Consider the following 21085-nt stretch of genomic DNA (forward strand, 5'->3'; position numbering starts at 1 on the left):
AGGGCTGGCCTGGGCACCCCGAATGCTCCCCTCAGAGCCACAGCCCAGAAACAACAGTAACAGGGGACGTTTGTGGGCTCTCGCTGCCTGAGCTCGAGGCGCTGCGCTGACTGCTTTGCACAGATGACCTCACTTAACCCTCCAACAGCCTTCAAGCAGCCCTCACAGGTGAGTCCTGCTCTCTCATTTTACACCTGCTGGAAGTTGAGCTAAGTCATCCGAGCTCACACCCACACAGCTCCCCAGGAATAGAGAGAAGGGTGAGCAGGCCCAGAAAGGTGAGGTCCCAGAAGGAGAGACCAGAGTGAATTGAAGGTGTCCCCGTGGGGCCCAGCGACAGAAGCCAAACGGTTCACTGCAGAAATAACGGGAGATGCCGGCTGAAACATGACATTTATCCCAAGTGATATGAGGAACAAGGCCCACCACAGGACACGGCAGGAACCCCTCTCTCAGGCCTCTTAAAGGTGTTTTATTTGTGTGCTTTTCTTTTTAGGTTTTTTTTTTTTTACAATAATGGCACATTAAAAAAAGAACTACAAAAAAGGACCATGTCTTTGAGTCCATGTTCACATTGTCCTGCGAGGCGCCAGGACTGGCCGTACACTCCACTGGGGCTGGGATCGCAGCCTCTCGGGAAGGCAGAGTCAGCTCCCTGCGAGGGGCCGTGCCAGGAGCATGGGTGCTGTTCCTCTGGACCCCACTAGAGGGCGCGCACCTGGAGCTAACCCAGGCTCCCGCTTCTCGGAGGCCCCCAGGTCTCTGGCAACCCCCTTCTCTCTCTCCAAATCAGAGCCAGGAGCTGGAAACATTAAGGAAATTATTTTGGTCCCCACAGGGGACTCTTTAGGGACTTTTTAGAGCCCTCCCCCGACCGGCAGGAGATGACACCCCAGCCTAGCCCAGTCACTCCTCGGTCTTGTCTCCAGCCCACCTGACACCACCGTGGCGCCCTGGTTCTCAGGCCCGACCCAGGCCGCCCCTGCCATGCCCCAAGGCCACCCTAGCAAGCACAGGAGTGATGGATGTTTGGACTCCTCAAGCTGACCCCCACTAAGAGCAAGAAGACTCCCCAAGCCCCAAGGCCCTGGCTCAGAAGGAAGGGCTGAGTGAGAAGCGGGGCGCAGGCCGTGGCGCGGGACTCAGCACTGAGGCTGCCAGGCGGGAAGGAGGGAAGCGACAGAGGCTGGCTGAGGGCTCTGCGGAGGCTCCTCAGGCTCCACAGTGAGAAGGGGGACCTGGGGCTTGGTCAGCAGGCCTGGGCAGGGGGGTCTAGGGAGAAAGAGGCAGAAAGAGGCTTTGTCTTGCCTCTGGTTGCTCTGGGGGCACACGTCCAGGTCAAGACTTTAGACTCTAGGACCCCAGAAAAGGAAACACCATGCTGCACTCAGCCAGGTCTCTGCCCAGCCCTCAGGGAGGGAGGGACCCTACCAGCCCAGGTCTCGCCCAGCCCCAGCCCCAGCCCCAGCCCCAGCCCCAGCAGCGGCTCCCAAGGACCCCTCCACAGGCCACCTGCCCTGGCAGCCGGGACAGGGAGGGCCCGGCCGATCCGGCTCCTCCCGCCCGGGCCCTGCCCATGCCCTGGGCTCTACTCCTGCTGCTCGTTCATTTCCATGTCAGACACCAGAATGTTCTTCTCAGTGGCCTCTCCGGGGCTGGAGGAGCTGCGGCTGTAGCGCGCACCCTCGAAGGTGCCACGCTCAACACTCTGTCGCCTCCGGTAGAGGATCAGGGCTGCGGTCACCAGGGCCAGGAGCAGCAGCACGGCCATTAGCACCACCACCAGGGCCGCCGGGTTCTCTGGGAGCGCTGCTGTGGCAAGACAGACACTTGGTCAAGAGGCCCGGCCACTGGCCCCCTCCCGAAATGCCGAAATGCCGGGAAAAGGAGTCCCAGCCTTGCCTTCCACTCACCTGATGGGGAGAAGCGTCTCTCCTCAGCTGTGAGAAAGAGGGAGGGGCCAGTTAGTGGCAGTAGTGGTGGTGGTAATAATGTAATAAAATAAGCAGCAAACACAGACAGGGCCCCCGAGTGCCAGACACTTTCATTAGCTCATTTAATCTTGTAGGTACTGTTATTATCCCCATTTTACATATGAGAAAACTGAGGCCATAGAGTTTAAGTAACTTGACCAAGGTCACAGAGCTGGTAAGTGGTTTGCTGGGGCTTGAACCCTGTCCCTGCCCTTAGCTACTACAAAATGACGGGTTTGCTGTCTGGCTTGGAAATTTGTAGAAAGAGCCAGTCCTTCCTACAGGCCAATTTATCCCAGCAGAGGGTTCCAGCACCCCAGACCTGCCTGTCCATGCCTTCCCCTGCACTGTGTCTACTGCAGAATGAGCATCGGCTTCTGGCCCACCCCAGTCCCAGCTTTGTGGGGAGGAGGAGGCTGAGCGGCGGGCCTGCCGGGGCGCTCACCTCGAGGGAGCTTGCACACGACGCCCATGGTAATGTTGGTGCAGGCACCCGGACGCCACAGACCGCTGCTGCTCTGGATCCAGTAGCAGCTGTTGTGGCTCAGCATGCTGGGGCTCAGGCCGGGGGGCCCCCAGTTGGAGTAGTTCACAGCGGTGTTGTCCTGCCAGACCAGGGTGCCCCCTATGGGAAAGAAGACACCGAGGGGCATGGGGGAAGGTAGACGAGGCAGAGCAGGAGGAGGTGGGAGAGAGCAAGCCTGCTCTGGAACCCACTCCCCGCCAAAAAAAAGTCCTCACCCCACCATGCCCGGGTGAAGGGCATCTCCCCTACAGCCTGAGGCCCTGCCCTCCCCAACCCACGCGCAGGGTACCCACCTTTGGGGTTGAAGTTCATGCCAAGCCAGGCGCCCCGACTCTGGCCCTCAAAGCTCTGCAGGTGCTCCCAGACGAACACGTTCTCCATCTCATCCCGAATTGACAGGACCGTTCCCCCCACTGGACACAGGGGAGGTCCACATCAGGACAGGGGGTCTCCCTGGGGTGGCAGAGCCCCCAGAGGTCCCACCCCACTTTCTGGCCACCAGAGCAGAGGATGGTGTGGAGTCCCTGCATTTGTGTGTGCGCCATAGAGGCACACCGTGTGGTGCCGCGTGTGGTCTATGGGAATGTGACAGGGCACTTGCGTGCGAGTGTCTGTGGGAAGGGTGGAGCGTGGGGACTGCATTCACGGGGTCAGAGTGTCCACGAGAGGGGTCCCCATCTGACACGCGAGAGGGGGCTCCCGCCGGCCCTGCCCACCTTGCTGGCAGCGCTGCAGCGCCTCCTTGTGTCCCAGCCGCAGCTCCATGTGGAAGGAGTAGCAGTGCTCCCGGAAGGGAATCCATGCGGAGTCGGCCAGGTCCTGGGGACAGCTGCCATGGTAGCTTATTCTTCGGGGAGGAGGGGGCCCTGAGGGGATGCAGAACTGAGGAAGTGGCCCAGGGTCCTCCCTGGAACAATCTATGCCTTGCCCACCCCCCCACAGCAGGTGAGCACTCACCACTGTTAAGTCCGCACACAGCCCCCTGCAACTTGGTTTCACAGCTGGTTGTGCGCCAGGCCCCGTCCACGTCCACGTAGGCACAGCCCCCAATATGCTGGGGCTCCCTGTCCTGCCAGCCCACGAAGCTCAGCGGCTCCTCCGAGACCCAGGAGTACCGCCGGGAGGCCTGGGCAGGACGGGCTGTCAGGGTGGGAGGAAGGGGACCAGCCAGGGAGGCGGGGGCAGGGACGGCAGGGGGTTAGGAAGGGACGGGGAGGGAAATCGGGGGAGTTTGGGGGCCCACCTCTTCACTGGCCAGCCCGATCCAGAGTGGCGTGCGCAGGCCTCGGGCGGCCAGTGTGAGGAAGGCCTGAGTGTAGGGGTCGGGCACATGTGCCAGGCTGGAGTTGCGGCTCTCACACAGCAAGAGGGCATCGTGCCAGCTCAGTGGTTTCTTCAGCAGCCGGAAGGTGCCGTTGAGGTAGGAGAGCTCAGCGCCAGGGGCGGGGGGCGATGCTGCTGGGGACGGGCTCAGCAAGGGGTCTACAGGGAAGGAGACAGGGCTCAGGAGGGCTCTGCCTCCCCCACCTGGTCCCTGGGCGTGAGGCTGGGGGAGTGCCAGACGTCCACAGAGGCCGGGCCTCCGCTGCGCACGGGGCTGGCAGACTGATAGTGACTGTTAGCTGCTGCTTAGATCAATGACGTACTCCTGCCAATAGACTGAGGAGCAAGCGAGAGCCCTCACCTGTTCCCACCCAGGCACCCAGGGCAGCAGGACCTGAGTGGGGAGCTGCAGGCACCTCGGACAGAACCTCAGGTTTCTCGACACCGTGGATGCCTAGGGTCTGGTCTCCCTGGTCAGACCTTCATACCCAAACCTGCCTTCCAAGACCCCTCACTGCTCACTGCCTTTCCCTCTGATTGGCACCACCAGGCCTTTCTGCCCCGGCGCCTCCCAAGCGGACACGAGACTCTGGGGGTGAGGTCAGGAGCCATGCTTCACTCCTCCTGGCAGAGCCCTCGGCATCCAACCCAGAGCTGGGTGCCCGAGTTCCCTGGTGACACACACCTGTGCCCTTCTGGCAGATGAAGCCGTGTGTCTCCTCCGTGCAGCTCCGATCATCCCAGCGGCCAGTGAAGTGGGTTGAGGGGCTGTGCAGGACCACCGCACAGCTGGTCTGGGGGAAAGGAGCTGCTCAGGGGAGCCCCCACAGCTGCCTCCACCTTGTGCCACTGCCCCCAAAAGGCACTATCAGCAAAGAGGCTGGAAGGGGGCCCCGGGGAGCGGGGAGCGGAGCGAAGGCAAGCACCGCAAGCTAGGGCAGTGGGGCAGAGGGTGGGTGGAGGAGAGGGGGACGGGCTTCCTCACCGGTATGTTGCCACTAGCAGCAGGGCTAGGGCCCGAGGGCTCCCCTGGTGCCCAGTTGGTGAATAGCACAGGCTCCTGCTCCACCCACTGGAAGTCCCTCTGCGAGGCATGGAGGCCGATCCAAAGGTCAAAAGTCACATTGGGCAGGCTGGCTGTGATGAAGGCTGAGGTCCCCAGAAGAGAGTTATGAACGAACAGGCAGCCCCTGCTCACTCTGCACTAGCCATTTTGGGGGACTGGGTCTGAGGACTCCCAGGCCTCCCCAGGGGCCAGCCCCTACCTTGCTCTAAGGGGTTGGCGATGGTGACCAGTTGGGCCTCCTGCTGTTCACAGGAGAACTGTGCCTCTGACCACTTCACCCGGTCTTGGGGGGCCTGGCCCTGGACTCGGAAACACTGGGGGAAGAAGGACAGGCTGATGTCCAGCTCCACCTCCCTGTCTCACAAACCCAGAAACGCCCCTACATACCCCTCAGGAGCAGGCCTGGGGAGGCTTTGGGGGCTCTCACAACCAGGACATCGGGGTCTCCTGGGACAAGTCTCCAGCACCTTCACAACCTGGCGCAGCAGACCACACACAACTGCCCACACTTGGGGGAGTGTTAGTGGGAGGACTTCTTTGGGCCACCAAGGGCTCTACTACACGTGGGAACAGCACCTGGGCCAAGCACTGGGAGGACGGACAAGGTCCGTCTCGCTTTCTGCTAAACGTCTTCGGAAGTGTTGTCTGAAATCTGTTACCTTGCCCTTTGAACATATATGATTATCTCTGGATACTCTTATCTTTTCTTAAATTTTATTTATTTGTAGAGAGAGGGGAAGTGAGGGAGACAGAGAGGGAGAGAAACATTGTTGTGTGAGAGAAACATCAATAAGTCACCTCTCACATGCCCCCAGCCAGGGACCTTCCCAGCAACCCAGGCATGTGCCATGACTGGGAATCGAACCCACAACCTTTCCATTTGCAGGCTGGCACTCAATCCACTGAGCCACACCAGCCAGGGCTTATCTTTATTTCTGAATGACTTTTGTGGGGGAGCAGGTTCTAACTCCCGTAATTTTATGTTTCTTTTCTCACCTTTATTACTTCCATAAGGTCAAAAGAACCTCCTATGTGGGAAATCTTTATCAAGTGAAGACTGTTTCTTTTAAAATAAATTATTTACAGTAATTTTCTGCTCAGAGGCAGTGCAATCAGGGATAACGAATATATGTAAAATATATTCTGTTTTATACTAGGTGGAAGAAGCCAAGAGAATACGTTTTTGGAAATTTAACAAAATGAGAAAATGTTCAAAATACAACACTGACCAAAAAACTAGATATGAAATTGTGTTATTTAGTACAAACTCAGTTGTGTGGGAAAAGACAGGAAGGGAAGCAACGAACACTGATACTGGTTATCTCCGGAGAGTATGAGTTTTTTCTCTCTCTGTATTTTCCAATGGTTTAATAAGACACATCTTTTTTAAATAGAAAAGGTATAATACTCACTTGAATATTTTTTAAAATACATTTTTTTGCTATTATAGTTCTCCCATTTCCCCCCTTCACTCCCCTCCACCCTGCACACCCTCTCCCACCCACATTCCCCCCATTTAGTTCATGTCCATGTGTCATACATATAAGTTCTTTAGCTTCTACATTTCCTATACGATTCTTGCCCTCCCCCTGTCTAATTTCTACCTACCATCTATGCTACTTATTCTCTGTACCTTTTCCCCCTCTCTCCCCCTCCCACTCCCCCACTGATAACCCTCCACATGATCTCCATTTCTGTGGTTCTGTTCTTGTTCTAGTTGTTTGCTTAGTTTGTTTTTGTTTTTATTTCAGGTGTGGTTGTTAATGATTGTAAGTTTGCTGTCATTTTACTGCTCATATTTCTTATCTTCTTTTTCTTAGATAAATCCCTTCAATATTTCATAAAATAAGGGCTTGGTGGTGATGAACTCCTTTAACTTGACCTTATCTGAGAAGCACTTTGTCTGCCCTTCCATTCTAAATGGTAGCTTTGCTGGATAGAGTAATCTTGGATGTAGGCCCTTGTCTTTCATGACTTGGAATATTTCTTTCTAGCCCCTTCTTGCCTATAAGGTCTCTTTTGAGAAATCAGCTGACAGTCTGATGGGAACTCCTTTGTAGGTAACTGCCTCCTTTTCTTTTGCTGCTTCTAAGATTCTCTCATTTTTAATTTTGGGTAATGTAATTATGATGTACTTTGGTGTGTTCCTCCTTGGGTCCAACTTCTTTGGGACTCTCTGAGCTTCCTGGACTTTCTGAAAGTCTATTTCCTTGGCCAGATTGGGGAAGTTCTCCTTCATTATTTGTTCAAATAAGTTTTCAATTTGTTGCTCTTCCTCTTCTCCTTCTGGCACCCCTATGATTCAGATGCTGGAACATTTAAAGATGTTCTGGAGGTTCCTAAGCCTCTCCTCATTCTTTTGAATTCTTGTTCCTTCATTCTGTTCTGGGTGAATGTTTCCTTCTTCCTTCTGGTCCACACTGTTGATTTGAGTCCCAGTTTCCTTCCCCTCACTGTTGGTTCCTCGTACATTTTCCTTTATTTCATTTAGCATAGCCTTCATTTTTTCATTTAATTTGCAACCAAATTCAACTAATTCTGTGAGCATCCTGATTACCCGTTTTTTGAACTGTGCATCTGATAGGTTGGCTATCTCTTCATCATTTAGTTGTATTTTTTCTGGAGCTTTGATCTGTTCTTTCATTTGGGTCATTTTTTTCATCTTGACCCACCTGTTAGGTAGTGAGGGATGGAGCCTTAGGTGTTCACCAGGGCGGGGAAACCCAGTTGCTGTGTTGTGACACTGTATGTGGGAGTGGGGTCTGAGAGGGAACAATGGCTCTTGCTCTGCTCTCTACCAAATTTCAGTCACTTCCCCCACTACTCACATGCAAAGTGGGCCCTTCTGGTGCTGATTCCTGTGTGGGTGGGCTTGTGTGAGTTCTAGGACCCTGTGGGTCTCTCCAACAAACTCTTCTGTGAGGCTGGGAGTGTCTCCTAGTACCTCAACCCCCACAGGTGTTTTCAGTCAGAGGTTTGAGGCTTTATTTCCCCGCACTGGGGCCCTGGGTTGCGCAATCCATCCCGCTCCCCAGTTGTTCTTCCCGGTTTATCTGCACATGAATGTGGAACCGCCCACTCCACCAGCTGCCACCTCCCTGGCTCCCCGCCAGCTGCCGCCTTGCCCACCCTGGTCCTCCAGCCACTGCCTTGCCACAAGTCCTCTCTGCCCGGCTGCCTATCTCCGTCCCTCCTACCCATCTGGATGAATGTTTCTTCTTTAACTCTTTGGTTGTCAGACTTCCATACAGTTTGATTTTCTGTCAGTTCTGGTTTTGTTTTTAAATTGTTGTTGTCCTTCTTTTGGTTGTGCAAGGAGGCACAGTGTGTCTATCTACCTATGCCTCCATCTTGGCCGGAAGTCTCACTTGAATATTCTGAGATGAAGGGTTCCATGACACTAAGTGTCTGGCTGCACTCCAGTGTGAGACAAAGACTGATGGGTCGCATGATCTAAGGCCGCCTGACCGAATCCTCACAGTCCCCTGCGAGGAAGCCCGGCTGAGGCCCATGCCCATGATGGCAGCGCAGACAACAAGGACACGGTGGCCTGCCCCTCCTGGAGTCAGCTTCTCCAGCCACTTGTAAAAACAACGAAGGGCTACTCGGGTCTGATCACTCAGCCCAGGATGCCAACAGCCACTTTTGGAAAGAAATTCACACTAGAGGGACCACTTTGGAAACATGTTTAGCAGGGTAGCTCCGTTGGTTGGAGTGTGGTCCCCATACATCGAAACTGCGTGTTTGATCCCCGGTCAGGGAACATACAAGAAGCAACCAATGAACGCATCAGTAAGTGGAACAACAAATCAGTGTTTCTTTCTCTCTCTCTCTCCTCCTTCCTCTCTATCTAAAATCAACCAGTATATAAAATCTTTAAAAAGACAACATGTTTAGTAACAAATCCATTCTAATTAATTTTATTGCCCCAAACTTTCCCATCTGCACACTCAAAACACTTGGGAAGAAAATTTTCTAAATGTATTTTAAAAAATAAATAACCTACTTGATCAAGTCTCCTGATTAGTTTATGAGGCAGATTAGTTTAAAATGCATAAATTTACTAGCCAATTAACAAAACAAAAAAACCCTGTTTAACCGGCAGAGGACTGTAAACTGTAGAGAAGCCTTAGAAAGCCCAGCCACCAACAGGTGAACTTTTCTCACTTCACCTATTTGTCTTCTGCGGGGCAACTTTTTAATCTGCAGCAACCAGCAAAGTCACATTTGGAAATAACTGGACCTTCACACAAGACCTGCGAGCCACGAATCACAGTGTCGACCACAAGCCTTTCACGTGAGGACAGGCAGCCGCTGTGCCCTTTGCAGGTATTTAAATATTAACAGTGATTACAACTGGTTGTTTCTGAGTGAGCACGATTTTTTCATGCCGCTAATATAGAAAAAGTTAAAAATTTAAAAATACTTTAAACTTTTCAGGAACTACTATAAAGGACACATGGACAAAACCAAGGGGGAGGATGGAAGCAAGGGAGGGAGGTGGGTTTGGAGGGGGTGGGGGGAGAGGTGGGGAGAAAATACGGACAACTGTAATTGAACAACAATAAAATAATTTAAATTTTAAAAATACTTTAAACTTTTAGCTCATGCTTTATATTGTTTTGGTCCTATGTGTTATTTTCTTATATACAACATTAGTCACATTAATATAAAGGTAAACATAGTTCTTGTAGACACATGCATATATATGATATGATGTACACACAAACTTTGTATGTTCATATTTTGTTTTACAAGTTAGGAGTTCATTATCAAAATGTTTAACCACTGCTGATCTAGAAAACACAAGAACCATTTGGACAACCCTATTTACTGGTGGATCAGAGGGTGCTACTACATTGGGTCATTTTCCCAGGAGTCCAGCCCTGACACTGGGCCAAGCAGGAGAGGGCAAAGGGCACGGGCAAGAGGCCATGATGTTGATGTTGCCAAAAAGCCAGGACCCCTGAGGCTAGGCCTGCTCCTATTGACACCCTCCCCCGGAATCCCTTGCATGCCCTCACCTCCTACCTTGTTGAGGAACTGGCTCCAGCCAGGGGGGCAGCCTCCCAGGACTGCAGGGGGCAGGTCGAGGGGCTGTGTCTTTCTGGTGTTGTTGCTGCGCTTGCAGACATAGGGCAGGGCTGTCAGGCACCTCTGGTCCCCCCAGTCCTCTGTGGAAAGGGGAGGAGAGTCGCTGCCAGTTTGGGGCAGGGCTCAGAGCCCCTCACCCCCTGCCCTGGGAAGAGGCTGGGCTGGGGCTCAGGTCCCTGTGCCCAACTCTAAACTCAAGTTCTCTTCTGCAGGACTGTGGGGACAGGCCCTCTGCTCTCTGGTCTAGACCTTGAGTTGTGGGAGCTAAGAAGATGAGAAGAGACTGGCAGTCCCCACCCAGGCTCACATTACTGCCCCCAACATCGACCCTGGCCTGGGCGTCCACGCCCTCTCTGCCCCCACCTCGCCCTCACCTCGGCTGGCGGTCATGTACACGCACTTCTTATCCTTGCCAATGGGCCGAGGTTTGCCAGGTGCCCAGGAGACGAAGTTTATGATGGAACCATCTGTCCACCTGCAACAGCACCAGGCAGGGGTGACTCCAGCACTGGGCCCTGGCCTCCCCACCCCCGTATGCAGCAAAGGAGGCCACCGGCAAGCGGGCGGGGAAGGGCCCAAGTTCAGGAGCTCATCTGAAGGCTAAGAAGTGGAACTACTGTGCTCAGTGCAGCTGGGGACCCAGGGACCTGGTGCCTCCAGGTAAGGCCCAGCTTCCCCCGGGCACCGAATTCTCTAACTAGAGAACAAGTCTCAGACTCCCAGGGCAGGGCTCCAAGGGCAGCAGTGCGCCGACGCCTGTGCGGTCCTGTCCTTCCTGCCTGAGTGCAGGGTGGGTGGGTGCCACACACAATGAGGCCCCTTCCGGACCACCATGTCCCGAGGGGGCCTCATTCCTGAGTGACTCCAGCATAGTATGAGTTGCCATGATTCAGTGCCTGATAATGAGCTGGATGCTGTGCTAAGGACCTCACATACCTTACTTCTAATCCTCACAACAACCCTTCCAGGCAGGCCTCATTGTCCTCATATTCCAATGAAAAAACTGAGGCCCAGAAATGTTAGGTCACTTGCCTAAAGTCACACAGCCTGTGAGGGGCAGATTTAGAGTCAAATCCAGGTCTATCCATGTCTGTGTTGTGCAGCCCCCCTACACCAGCCTGGGATCGAGGCTAGCCACGCATGCAAGTGCCCTCCCCCACCCCCTGCCCCCTGCCCTTGCCCTCCAGCCCACTGCCCCCTCCCTACCTGAAGCGCCCATCGCTCTCTGAGGTGTGCAGGCCGATCCACCAGTGTTGCTCCTGGCCCCGGGAGAACTAGGGAAGTCAGGTGGACAGGTCAGTGTTGGCAGGGCCTCTTCTGCTGCTGGCCCTGGCGACTACATGCCCACTTCTCCCCCTGCCCGCTTGTATGCCCACCCACCTTCTGCAGGTTGTGTCCCAGGAAATCCAGCTCGGCCTGGCTGTGCACAGAGGCCAGCTCAGCCCGGAACCACGTACAGATGCGCTGGGCCTGAGTCCACATGGAGTGGTGCTCAAAGAACTTGTACTCGGCATCCTGGAAACGCAGCCATTCCCGCCGGCCTGCAGGGGTAATGCTGGCGTGGGAGTGGTGGCCAGGCTGGAGCTGCCTGCCTGGCCTTGGAGGGTGACAAGGTTGTTCCAGGGCAGAGCCAGGGCAGGTAGGTGGGCCTTCGAGCCCACCCAACACAGGCTGATAGGGCTGCAGGCACCCCATCTCTCAGCTGGAACCCCTAACCCTCTTCTGTGCCTGCCAGGCCCTGCCCTGGAGGTGATGCCCCTTCCCCTCTCTGGACTGCTATGGGGGTCGTGGGGGGCAGGGGGCCTCACCTTGTGGGCTGACATCAGGTTCCCGCACATCTGTGCCTACAGGGACAATGTGGACAAAGACGCTGCAGGAAAAGGAGACCCTCCCTTGGGTTCCCGGCCTGCAGCCCTTCACCCTATTCCCAGTCCCCCAGAGCTGCCCCACTCAACCTCGAGGGATCTTGCAGATCCAGTCCAGCTGCGTCTCACACTGCAAGGCCACCCACTGCAGGGAGGCCAGGTCAAGCACTGCGCAGCCCCGGATGTCGTCATCGTCGTGCCGGCTCCGGTCAAAATTATGGTACGAGAACTGAAGACGGAGGTTAGATTGGGAGGGGGTTCTGAGGCTCGAGGTGCAGGCTAACCCCATCTCCAGAACAAACAAGAGACCTGGCCTGAGTGAGGAACCCCCAACCTGGACTGGACGTCCCCACCGCCCTCCTTTCCTTTACTTTCCAGCCCAGGGTAGAAGCCTTACTTCTGACAAAACTTACCCATCTTCTTCTCTCCCGCCCCAGAAGGCCACGCCCACAGCCAAGACCCGCCCACCCAGGACCCCGCCCACCCCGTTCCGGCTCCCTCACCCCCAGGCCGTCGCTCCAGCGCCAGCTCTGGCCCGCACTGGGGTCTCGGCGGTTCAGGCCCATCCAGAACCAGTGCTGCTCGTGGATCTCGGGCTCAGATTCACTTCAGCAAAACCCAGGGGTGGGGACAGAGAGATTGAGGTGAGAGAAGGTATCAAACCTGCCCTCTTCCCCTTGCCGCTCTGGTCTGGGCCGTCCTAAGGGCCTGGGGCCTCTCCACCTGGGCATCACGCTCACCAGAGAAGAGGGCAAGGAGCCCCAGTTCATGGGGTGGTGGGTGGTCTGCCTCACTTCCCTGGCTTTCCTTTGGGCTGGGTGTGCTCTGCCAGCAAGACTGAAGGCTCTCACTTGAGGGAGTTTAGGAGGTGGATGGGGATGGGTACACCTGGGCTCTGGAATCAGGTAAACCTGGATTCCAGCCCGGTTCACCTGTCGACCAGCTCTGTGACTTTAGGGAAATAACCCAACCTATCAGCCCACAGGTCAACGATAATACCCTCTCCCTAGGGTTGCTAAGAGGATTAAATGAGGATTAAATGTTTAGCACAGTACCTGGTGCCTGGTGAGAAGTGATCAATGTGAGCTATTATAATTACTAGTCAAATAGTGTAAGAGTGATGTTTTCTGGGAGGAGGTACCCCGGAACTGGGATCTCAGGAAGCCGGGGTCCATCGGGCTTCTCCCAGCGCTAAGGGGATCTCGGTGCCGTGTGTGGTCGTGGAGCCCGGACCCACAGGACCGAGATGGAGTCCCGGAGAAACCCCCAGGAAAATGCTCACTTTTGTAGCCTCTCTCCTCCTGTCTTTCAGGAAAAGATTTTTGTTGAGGAGTGTGGGTTATGATGGGATGGTGTAGGGTGGGAGGGGGAACATTCAACTTGGATCAGCTTGTAAAAACAAGGTTTTGCACTGGAGAAGGAGGGCTGGGGAGGGCGGTTCCTTGTGTAGAAGTTTGTGAGTCTGGGGAGGCGGCTGTTGCTGGCTCTGCAACACTGGTGGGCAGCACTGGGTCTCGACCCCCAGGGAGACCAGGGCCACTTGAGGAGCCAGGATGGTCCTGGCACTAGTAGCAGATACACAGGTCACCCTGGAGTAGCCTTCACCTGACCCTGCAAAGCCAGGAGTTGCCCACGCGCACACACAGGCGCCGACCCAGGCTCAGTACCCGAAGATCTTGTTGAGCATGTCGGCCACAAAGTGCTCCTCCTCGTAGCTGGCCAGGCTCAGCAGCCGGGCCCCCAGCTCCTGACAGGCTCCCTGGGCCTGGACCCAGCTCTTCTTGTCCTGCAGCCGCTCAGAGCTGAACACCTGCAGGAGCAGAGTCCAGCTGTCCAAGCTGTCCCCAATGGCCCACTTCCTTCCCCAGGGGACACCTGCCCTCCCATGACAGCAGTGGGGAGCAGGACTGGGGCCTCACCAGGCGGGGGTCCAGGCCGTTAAAGACAAATCTGCTCCTCAGAGAAAGAGCCCTGGGGGAGCAGGGTGGACACAGGCCCTGGAGGACGCCGCTGCCCAGTGCCCCCAACCAGAGGCCCAGTGTGAGCTCCCACCGCAGCAGAGCCACAGTCTGCCAAGGGCAAGACCCCTGTCCTCCCTGGACTTCAGTTTTTTTCATGTCACACAAGACTACATCAGTGGCTCCCAAACCAGCAAGGCTTTAGAATGCAGATTACCAGGCGCCGCACGACCTGCTGCATCCCCATCTCTGCAGAGGCAGCCTGAAGACTGTATTTTTGCCAGGCTCCCAGAAGAGCAGCCAGCCCAGCCCCCACCTTTGGAAACCTCTGAAACCAATGATCTGCATGGTTTCGTCAAGTCCTCAAACGTTTACTGAGCACCTACTATGCGCCAAGTCTCAGAGTGCACTGATGAGAGTCTCACCAGAAATGCTCTTTCTGTAGCCCACTGTAGCGAGAGGCGTTTTCAGGTCCACCATGTGGGTTGTGGCTGGGTCTCACTGGGACCCCCTCCTCAAGGTGAGCTGCCTCTTGGCTCCTCTCTCTTTCCCTCCCCCATGCAACAGGCTGCCTACCTTGTAACAGTGCCGCAGTTTGGGGTCTGAGGCCCAGCCCTGGGGACAGGAACCAGTAAGGCTGGGTGTGGGGTCAGGCCCGGGCAGTTCAGGCGTCACAGGTGTGCCCAGGCTCTGCCGGCAGATGTAGCGAGCCCAGAACGTGGTGCAGTTCTTCACCTCCCACAGGCCCATGGCGCTGCCCGTGGCCAGGGCTACGCACCCCCCACGGCCATACCCTGAGGGAGGGAGAAGGGACACCCTTACACCGAGGAAGACTCATGGCTTGGCCCTTCCCTCACGTGCCCCTGGGGTACCACCACCACCCTTGCCCTTGGAACCGACACGGCCCTCTCTGCAGGGACGGTCTGTGAGGTCGGGGCCCGGGTGGGAGGACGGGAATAGAGGTAGAGTCCCAGCTCTGTGTTTACTCCTGTGAGCTCTCAGGCAAGTGGCTTAACCTCTCTGAGCTTCTCTCATCACCTACCTCAGCAAGTTATTCAAAGGGTTAATTAAAAAAGATAATTCATGTGAAATGGTAATAACAGCAAGCACTTATATGGCACTCACTATTCTAAGAGCTTTACATACACTAACCGTTGAAGCCTCACTTCAACCCTTCGAGGAAACTACCAATGCGCCCACTTGACAGGTGAGGAAAGGGGCCCAAAGATGTGCAGTGAATAAACAGCAGAGTCAGATCTGACACAGGTGGTGTGGCCCCACACCCCGTTCTCCTAATGGCTTCGCCGTGTTGTATGAGTGATCAGTTCACTGGGAAGCCCTGGGTCTCGGGTCCTGGTAGGACGGGTCCCCCAGGAAGTCAGGGAAGGGGCTGGCTGAGCGGCGTGGGGGCGGGGCTCACCAGGCTGGTCCCGGTTCCAGTGCGTGTACGTGACCTCGTCCCCACTGAGCCAGCGGAAGGAGCCGGTGCCGTTGAGGTCCTGCAGGGCGGTCCAGAAGTACTCGCCGTCCCAGTTGTAGATGAGGCTGCTGACAAAGGCCTGCTCGAACCTGCGGGCACGGGGCTGGTCAGGGCAGGCTGCACACCTCCCACCCTCCTGGCGCCGCAGGCCGGATGCCCGGCCAGGAGCCTGGGTGCTAAGTCGGACCAGGAAATGTCCAGGGAATGGGGATCCCTAAAGACCCCCCAGAGGACACACAGCAACCCAGATCGCCCTCCACCGTCTGCCCTCTGTGCCTGGCTGAGAAGAAACAGAGGAAGTCAGACCCAGCCCAGGCCTCTCTCGGGCATCCGGCCCACACCTACACCTGCCTGTGCCCCTGCCCGGGCCCACCCCACCCTGGAGTCGCTCAATAACCAGGAGTCCTTGTGACAGGATTAGAGAAAGGCCCTGGAGCCAGCTGATGACCAGGTGCTACCCTGCCGTTCCATGGAGGGGCCACGTGAGGCCAGGACATGGGTGAAGGCCAGTCTGGGCGCCACCCCCGTACCTGTTGGTGACGGTGACCAGCTGGGAGCCGTAGTCTGCGCACAGGCGCCGGGCCTCGCTGTAGGTCACTTGGTCCTCTCCCAGCCAGTAACAGGACGGGCTGTGCCACTTCCAACCCTGGCTCGAGAGAGTGGGCAGCAGAGGGGTGTCTGTGGGGAGGGCACCCCTCTCTCACCCATCAATCCTGGGGCAGGGGGGTGCCATCGGCAGCACCACTGAACGTGTTGTCGGCTTGAGCACAGGACAGAGGGGACTCGTTCGACACCAGACGTGGCCTTCCTATGCTGTATTCTGCACCCGTCACTCCACACCCCCCCCACCCCCGCACCATTACCCCCACCTGCCAGACCAGGGGTGGGAGCACGGCCCGAGGGTGGTGGCTGGAGGGCAGGCAGGCAGCTACCCAGCCTGTGGCCTGGCGCAGAAAGACAAGTGGCCCATCAGACACCTCTCTTGAACATTTAGCCACGAGAAGCTGCGGGAAAATTGCCAGTTGGCTGAGAAACCAGAGCTAAAACGCTGGGGAAGCTGCCAGGATGTGGAGGGGCTGGGTGATCCTCAGGGGCCTGGAAAACTGAGGTGGAGGGTGTGCCGGGCCTGGGGGTGGGGAAGGGAGCAGACCCTCAGCAAGGGGCAGCAGCGAGCCCTCCCCCCCCACCGACCCCTTCCCCTTGGGCCACCCTGAGGGGCTCTCTGTTCCTGCCTTTCCGATGAGGAACGGGGGCTCAGAGAAGTTGAGAGACTCGACTTTGTGTGCAGATCATGCCAGGTGGAGCCCCGCCTGGAACCCGCACCGCAGAGGCTGTGCCTGTCCTCAGCCCTGCTCCTCCTAAGAGGATTCCAGATGCTGCCAGGGCCTTTGCCTCCAGCGGGCCTTGAAGTGGGGAGCCTTGTGGGGGAGCTCGAGGTTTTGAGAGAGTGAGATGCAGCTCTCTGGGCAGGAGCCAGGGCACAAGAGAAGCTGGTATGGGTGGGTGCTCACGCGTAGGGGGCGAATCCTGTGTGCCCAGCAGGGCTCTGCTAAGACCCCTCGCTCTCCTGGGGTATTTACCAGGGCTACTTAGCACTCCCCACACATTTCAGACCAGCCCTGGTGCCGGGGCAGTTGGCAGTAATTCCTCTCCACCTCTCACCCCCACCTCACCCAGGCCAGGCCAGGGCCCCCAGGCCATTCCCTGACCATGCTGGTCCCCCAGCTCCAGCTGGGCCCCTGTGTGTTCCCTCTCTCCTCCCCACTAGAGCTCATGCCTGTTGTCATTTCCTGCCCCCCCCCACCCCGGGTAGAGTTTTGGGTGCAGGTCAGGTGGGAAATGGTAAGGGGGCTTAATACAAAGGAAGACAGTGGAGCCAGACTGGTAAGGGGCTGGGCTGGAGGAGCATGGCCTCGGCAGATGGAGCTGCCAGGGGCTGAAACCCACAGACACATCCACCCCACTCACACCTCCGCTCAGCCTGGGAGGGCCGGGGGCCTGGGAGGGGCCATGGGAGGGGCCCTGGGAGGGCTGGGGGGAGATGGGCCGCTCACCCACTCTCACCCTCATTCGTACACTCAGCACCCCCTGCTCACTTATCCCACCTCCCACCCTGGGTCCTAATCCATTCCCTGTCTGAACGTCTGGTAGCTCCTGAGGCTGAGAGCACAAGGAGCGAGACACCAGAATGGCCTCATCCCTGCAGGAGAGACAGACAGACAAGCACCCACCACATCAGACAGCGTGACGTGTGCCAGCAAAGACAGAGGGTGCAGAAAGGGCACGGGCTCACCCCAGCAGCCTCCACTCAGGTGACAACTGGCCAGACTCACAGCCACCTCCTGTTCTCTGCTGCCTGTCGGAGGTGGCTTCCCCGTGGAGAGGGGCTCAGGGACATGGGTGGGGAGCTCTGCTTACCCCAAGCAGCCCCCCCCCCACCCCCACCCCACCCCACACCAGTGCTGCGAAGGAGCAGTGTGAAGAGCAGGAAGCAGGGTGTGCCGAGGAAGGGAGGCTGCGGGGTTTCCACACCCTCCCCCTGGGTGCCCCTCTGGCTGGCCCCACCAGCGCCAGATCCAGAAGCACCCTCACCTTCCGGCAGCCATGGTCCTCCTCAGTGGCCCCCTGGCTCAGCTGGCCTGCTTTCTTGCAGATGGACGGCAAGGACTGGTTACACGGACTGTCATTCCAGCGACCCTCCTGGGGACACAGGTTACGAGGGAGTCTCAGCCCCCTTCCCCCAAATCTCCCAAACCCTTCAGCAAACCAGGTTTCTAGATCTGAGCCTGCCTCTGCTTGCTGTGTGATTCTGGTCAAGAGGCCTGACCTCTCTGTGTTCTAGGCTATAAAGCGGGCAGAGCGAGATTAGTTCTATAAGCCTCACCGGGCTGATGAGAGCAAACAGAGTTGATGCGCAAATGCCTTGAAAGGTTGGCCAGCATTGTCGAAATGGGAAGAGACGCTCCTTTAGATTATTTATAGCTCACTGGCAGGACAGACAGATGAGATTCCCAGTTCTGCACGGTGTCCAGCCAGTAACTGCAGAGCCAGGCCGGGCAGAGACGCTGCCCCCAGACCTGGATCTCGGATGATGGAGCTCAACAGGAATGCAGTCCTCAGCCCCTCCCTGCCCTCTGCCCCCCAGCCAGCTGTTTGTCTGCCTTCTGCTCCAGCCGAGGGCAGAGGTGCTTGTGTGCCCGCCCCCAGGAGAATGCCTGGGGTGTAGCAGACGCTTAGCAAAAATTGTTTCTAAAATTGAAAATGGCAGCCCCTACTCTAGATGGCTGTGTCTTTATAGTCCCTGGCACAATTTGTGGTGTCTCACAGGAGAGTGTCCTATCTGTCCCTGGAGTGGGCGGTCTATCCCTATGGTGTCGTCCCTTTCACGAAGGGATTCTTATCTCTGCTCGAAGTCTTGCACCAGTTCTTCCACCTACGCACACTGCCTCTGAGGTAAAGCCATGGAGAACAGACATCGCCCCCTAAGTTCATGAGGAGACCGGACCCCGAACAGAGCAGTCTCAGTGCGTCCAGGGAGCATGTCCACGTAATGCGGGTTCTGGTGCCACCTGCCGGCGGAACAGCAGCTGGCAGGAGACCAGCAAGGCTCCAGGCAACATCCTAAAGCTTCATGAGAATTAGCTCCTTTAATCCTCCCAGTGACCCTCTGAGGTAGACACTGTTAGTGTTCCACTGACAGATGAGGAAACCGAGGCACAGAGAGGTTAAGTAATTTGCCCAAGGTGACCCAGCTAGTTGTGGGAAGAAGGGAAGAGTCAAACACTGGCAACCTTTCCACGTGGAAAGGGGCTGGGGGAGGGGGGAAGACAGGGCTTCTAAAAGGCACTGGGGTGGGATTCCCAGCAGGCACCGATATGACTGGGATAGCACTAGAAGGCTGGGGTGCATTCAGAGCCCTGTGGTATGGAAAGGGGATTCTCACCGGCCCCCAAATGGTGACACAGTCCTCCAGGCTGTCCCGGAAGTTGTTCGGCTCAAAGGGGTGCCAGTGGGTGAAGCTCACGATGCTCCCATCAGACCACTCAAAATTCATCTGCAGCTTCAAATCATTGAGGCCAATCCACAGCTCCTCCACCTCTGGGGTGCAGCAGGAGAGAGGGGAGGAAGGACACGGAGAGGTCAGCCTTGGCCACCAGCAGGGGAGGAAGCAACAATCCCCAAGCCTCCTGGGCAGGACCAGATGGGCATCCGGAGGCCCTGCCCTCTACCCCAGACCAGCAGCGGACTCGCGGCCCCTCACCTTGCTTGATTTGCTTGGTGATGAACTCCAGCTCGTCCATGCTGTGGATGCTGAGCAGGTCGCCCCCGCCCCGCAGGCACGCCTTCTTGGACTCCTGCCAGCTGCGCTTCTCGGCTTGCAGGCGGTAGCAGTGGCCCTGGAAGGGCTGCCAGCTGGGCTCGCACTCCACCTTCACGTTGGCCCGCACATCTGCAGAGACCCCCGAGGCCGCTGCTCAGGCATCCAGCTGCCCAGCATGGGTGCCAGACCCACTGGGCACTAACACAGGCAGGGCCTCAAATTCATTTCCTCCTAAACCTGTCACACACCAACCCTTCCCGTCAGAACAGGTCTAAGTGCTGAATAGTGCTGAAAAGACAAAGCCTTCCAGGGCTGCTGGAGGCCCTGTGGCAGAGACTCGGGAGGTGGTGGTGTGGTGGCAGACTCCAGCCAAGACAGGATGGCCCCTCTAGCTGGGGCTCGTCCAGCCCCGGGAGCCTCGGTTTCCTCTTCTATAAATGGAGTTTCCTGCTCTAAGTTTCAAACTTAGTTCATGTCCACCTTGCTCAGTAAAAGGAACCAATGTCACTATCTCAAATACCATCTACTGAACGTGGACTCAGAGCTGGCCCTGGTGGTCCAGGCTGGAGGGACTGAGGAAATGGGGCCCCACCATGTGGGCGGCAGGTGAAGTCCCTGCTGACTGGCTGGCATCCCTGGCTGGGATTTCTCCTAATGCTGCTTTCCCAACCCAGCTCCCCTCCCTGCTCCCCGGGGCTGACACACTGATGGGTCCCAGGCCCTTCCACGCCCCCACTTCTGTGCATTTCAGGTTTACCCTCTGGGGATTGGGGCCCAAGGGCAGCTAAGACAGACAAGCCCTCACTTGGGCCCTGGCATTTCACCAAACCACCCACAATGTCAGGCTTGGGCAGGATTCTGCCTGGCTGGGCGGGATAGCGTGTGCCCACTCAAAGCATCTCCCCTGACTGGGACATGCTGGGATCCACTCCATACTGGGAAGCACTAAAGGGTCCAGCCCAGCAAAGTGGGCGTGGCTGAAAGCCAAAGCAGATCTCTCCTGGGCTCTGGACATGTCAGTCACCTCTGCTGGCCACCGAGCAAAGACCCAAGGCTGCTGCCCCAGACAGAACCAGAGTTTAGTGGGTGTTCAGACCCAGGGGCCTGCTTCCGGCCGTGGGAAGAAGGGAGCTCAGGAAATACAGGCAGAAAAACTGCCCAGAGAAATGCGTCCGCAGAGGTGAGCAGCCTGGAATGAAAGAGGGAGTCAAAAGCCACAGTCAGAGAGGACTCGCCACAGGGACACCTAGGAGATCCGGGGGACAGGGGATTTGGTGAGCCAGTCCCTAGGGGGACCAAAGGGGCTAGGCCTGCCCACACTGGGCCCTCTTCCCTCAGAAAGCAGCTTCTGGAAGACCTGGAATTGGTGCTAGAGGTGAGGTACCCTAGGTGAAGGGTGGGCCTCGAGGGTTTAAGCCTTTGCTTCTCACCACCCCCCAGGTGGGGGGGGGAGGGGAGAGAGCAGGAGCTGATGGCCCT

General features: G+C 56.9%; 1 protein-coding gene across 2 annotated transcripts in view; it reads right to left on the reverse strand.

Moving 5' to 3' along the window:
* Positions 1 to 456: 456 nt before the first annotated feature.
* Positions 457 to 21085, reverse strand: part of MRC2 (mannose receptor C type 2) — a 51806-nt gene continuing 31177 nt past the window's right edge. Inside the window, exons 7-30 of one of the 2 annotated variants that reach the window (XM_045836805.1) lie at positions 19547 to 19735; positions 19229 to 19383; positions 17878 to 17985; positions 15816 to 15931; positions 15226 to 15374; positions 14382 to 14599; positions 13515 to 13657; positions 12351 to 12453; positions 11938 to 12076; positions 11791 to 11826; positions 11363 to 11523; positions 11189 to 11256; positions 10357 to 10457; positions 9920 to 10062; positions 5088 to 5202; positions 4808 to 4971; positions 4508 to 4616; positions 3743 to 3981; positions 3457 to 3625; positions 3216 to 3365; positions 2793 to 2912; positions 2419 to 2598; positions 1914 to 1940; positions 457 to 1809 (exon numbers count right to left, since the gene is read on the reverse strand). In XM_045836805.1, the coding sequence (XP_045692761.1) occupies positions 1589 to 1809; positions 1914 to 1940; positions 2419 to 2598; positions 2793 to 2912; positions 3216 to 3365; positions 3457 to 3625; positions 3743 to 3981; positions 4508 to 4616; positions 4808 to 4971; positions 5088 to 5202; positions 9920 to 10062; positions 10357 to 10457; positions 11189 to 11256; positions 11363 to 11523; positions 11791 to 11826; positions 11938 to 12076; positions 12351 to 12453; positions 13515 to 13657; positions 14382 to 14599; positions 15226 to 15374; positions 15816 to 15931; positions 17878 to 17985; positions 19229 to 19383; positions 19547 to 19735 (3323 nt within the window). In that variant the 3' untranslated portion in view covers positions 457 to 1588. Of the gene's footprint in view, positions 1813 to 1913; positions 1941 to 2418; positions 2599 to 2792; positions 2913 to 3215; positions 3366 to 3456; positions 3626 to 3742; positions 3982 to 4507; positions 4617 to 4807; positions 4972 to 5087; positions 5203 to 9919; positions 10063 to 10356; positions 10458 to 11188; positions 11257 to 11362; positions 11524 to 11790; positions 11827 to 11937; positions 12077 to 12350; positions 12454 to 13514; positions 13658 to 14381; positions 14600 to 15225; positions 15375 to 15815; positions 15932 to 17877; positions 17986 to 19228; positions 19384 to 19546; positions 19736 to 21085 lie in introns of both variants that reach the window. The other variant, XM_045836804.1, reaches the window with a different exon arrangement.

Source organism: Phyllostomus hastatus, unplaced genomic scaffold, assembly GCF_019186645.2.
Source record: "Phyllostomus hastatus isolate PE091 unplaced genomic scaffold, TTU_PhHast_1.1 phas_contig_210, whole genome shotgun sequence".
In the NCBI taxonomy this organism is placed as follows: domain Eukaryota; kingdom Metazoa; phylum Chordata; class Mammalia; order Chiroptera; family Phyllostomidae; genus Phyllostomus; species Phyllostomus hastatus.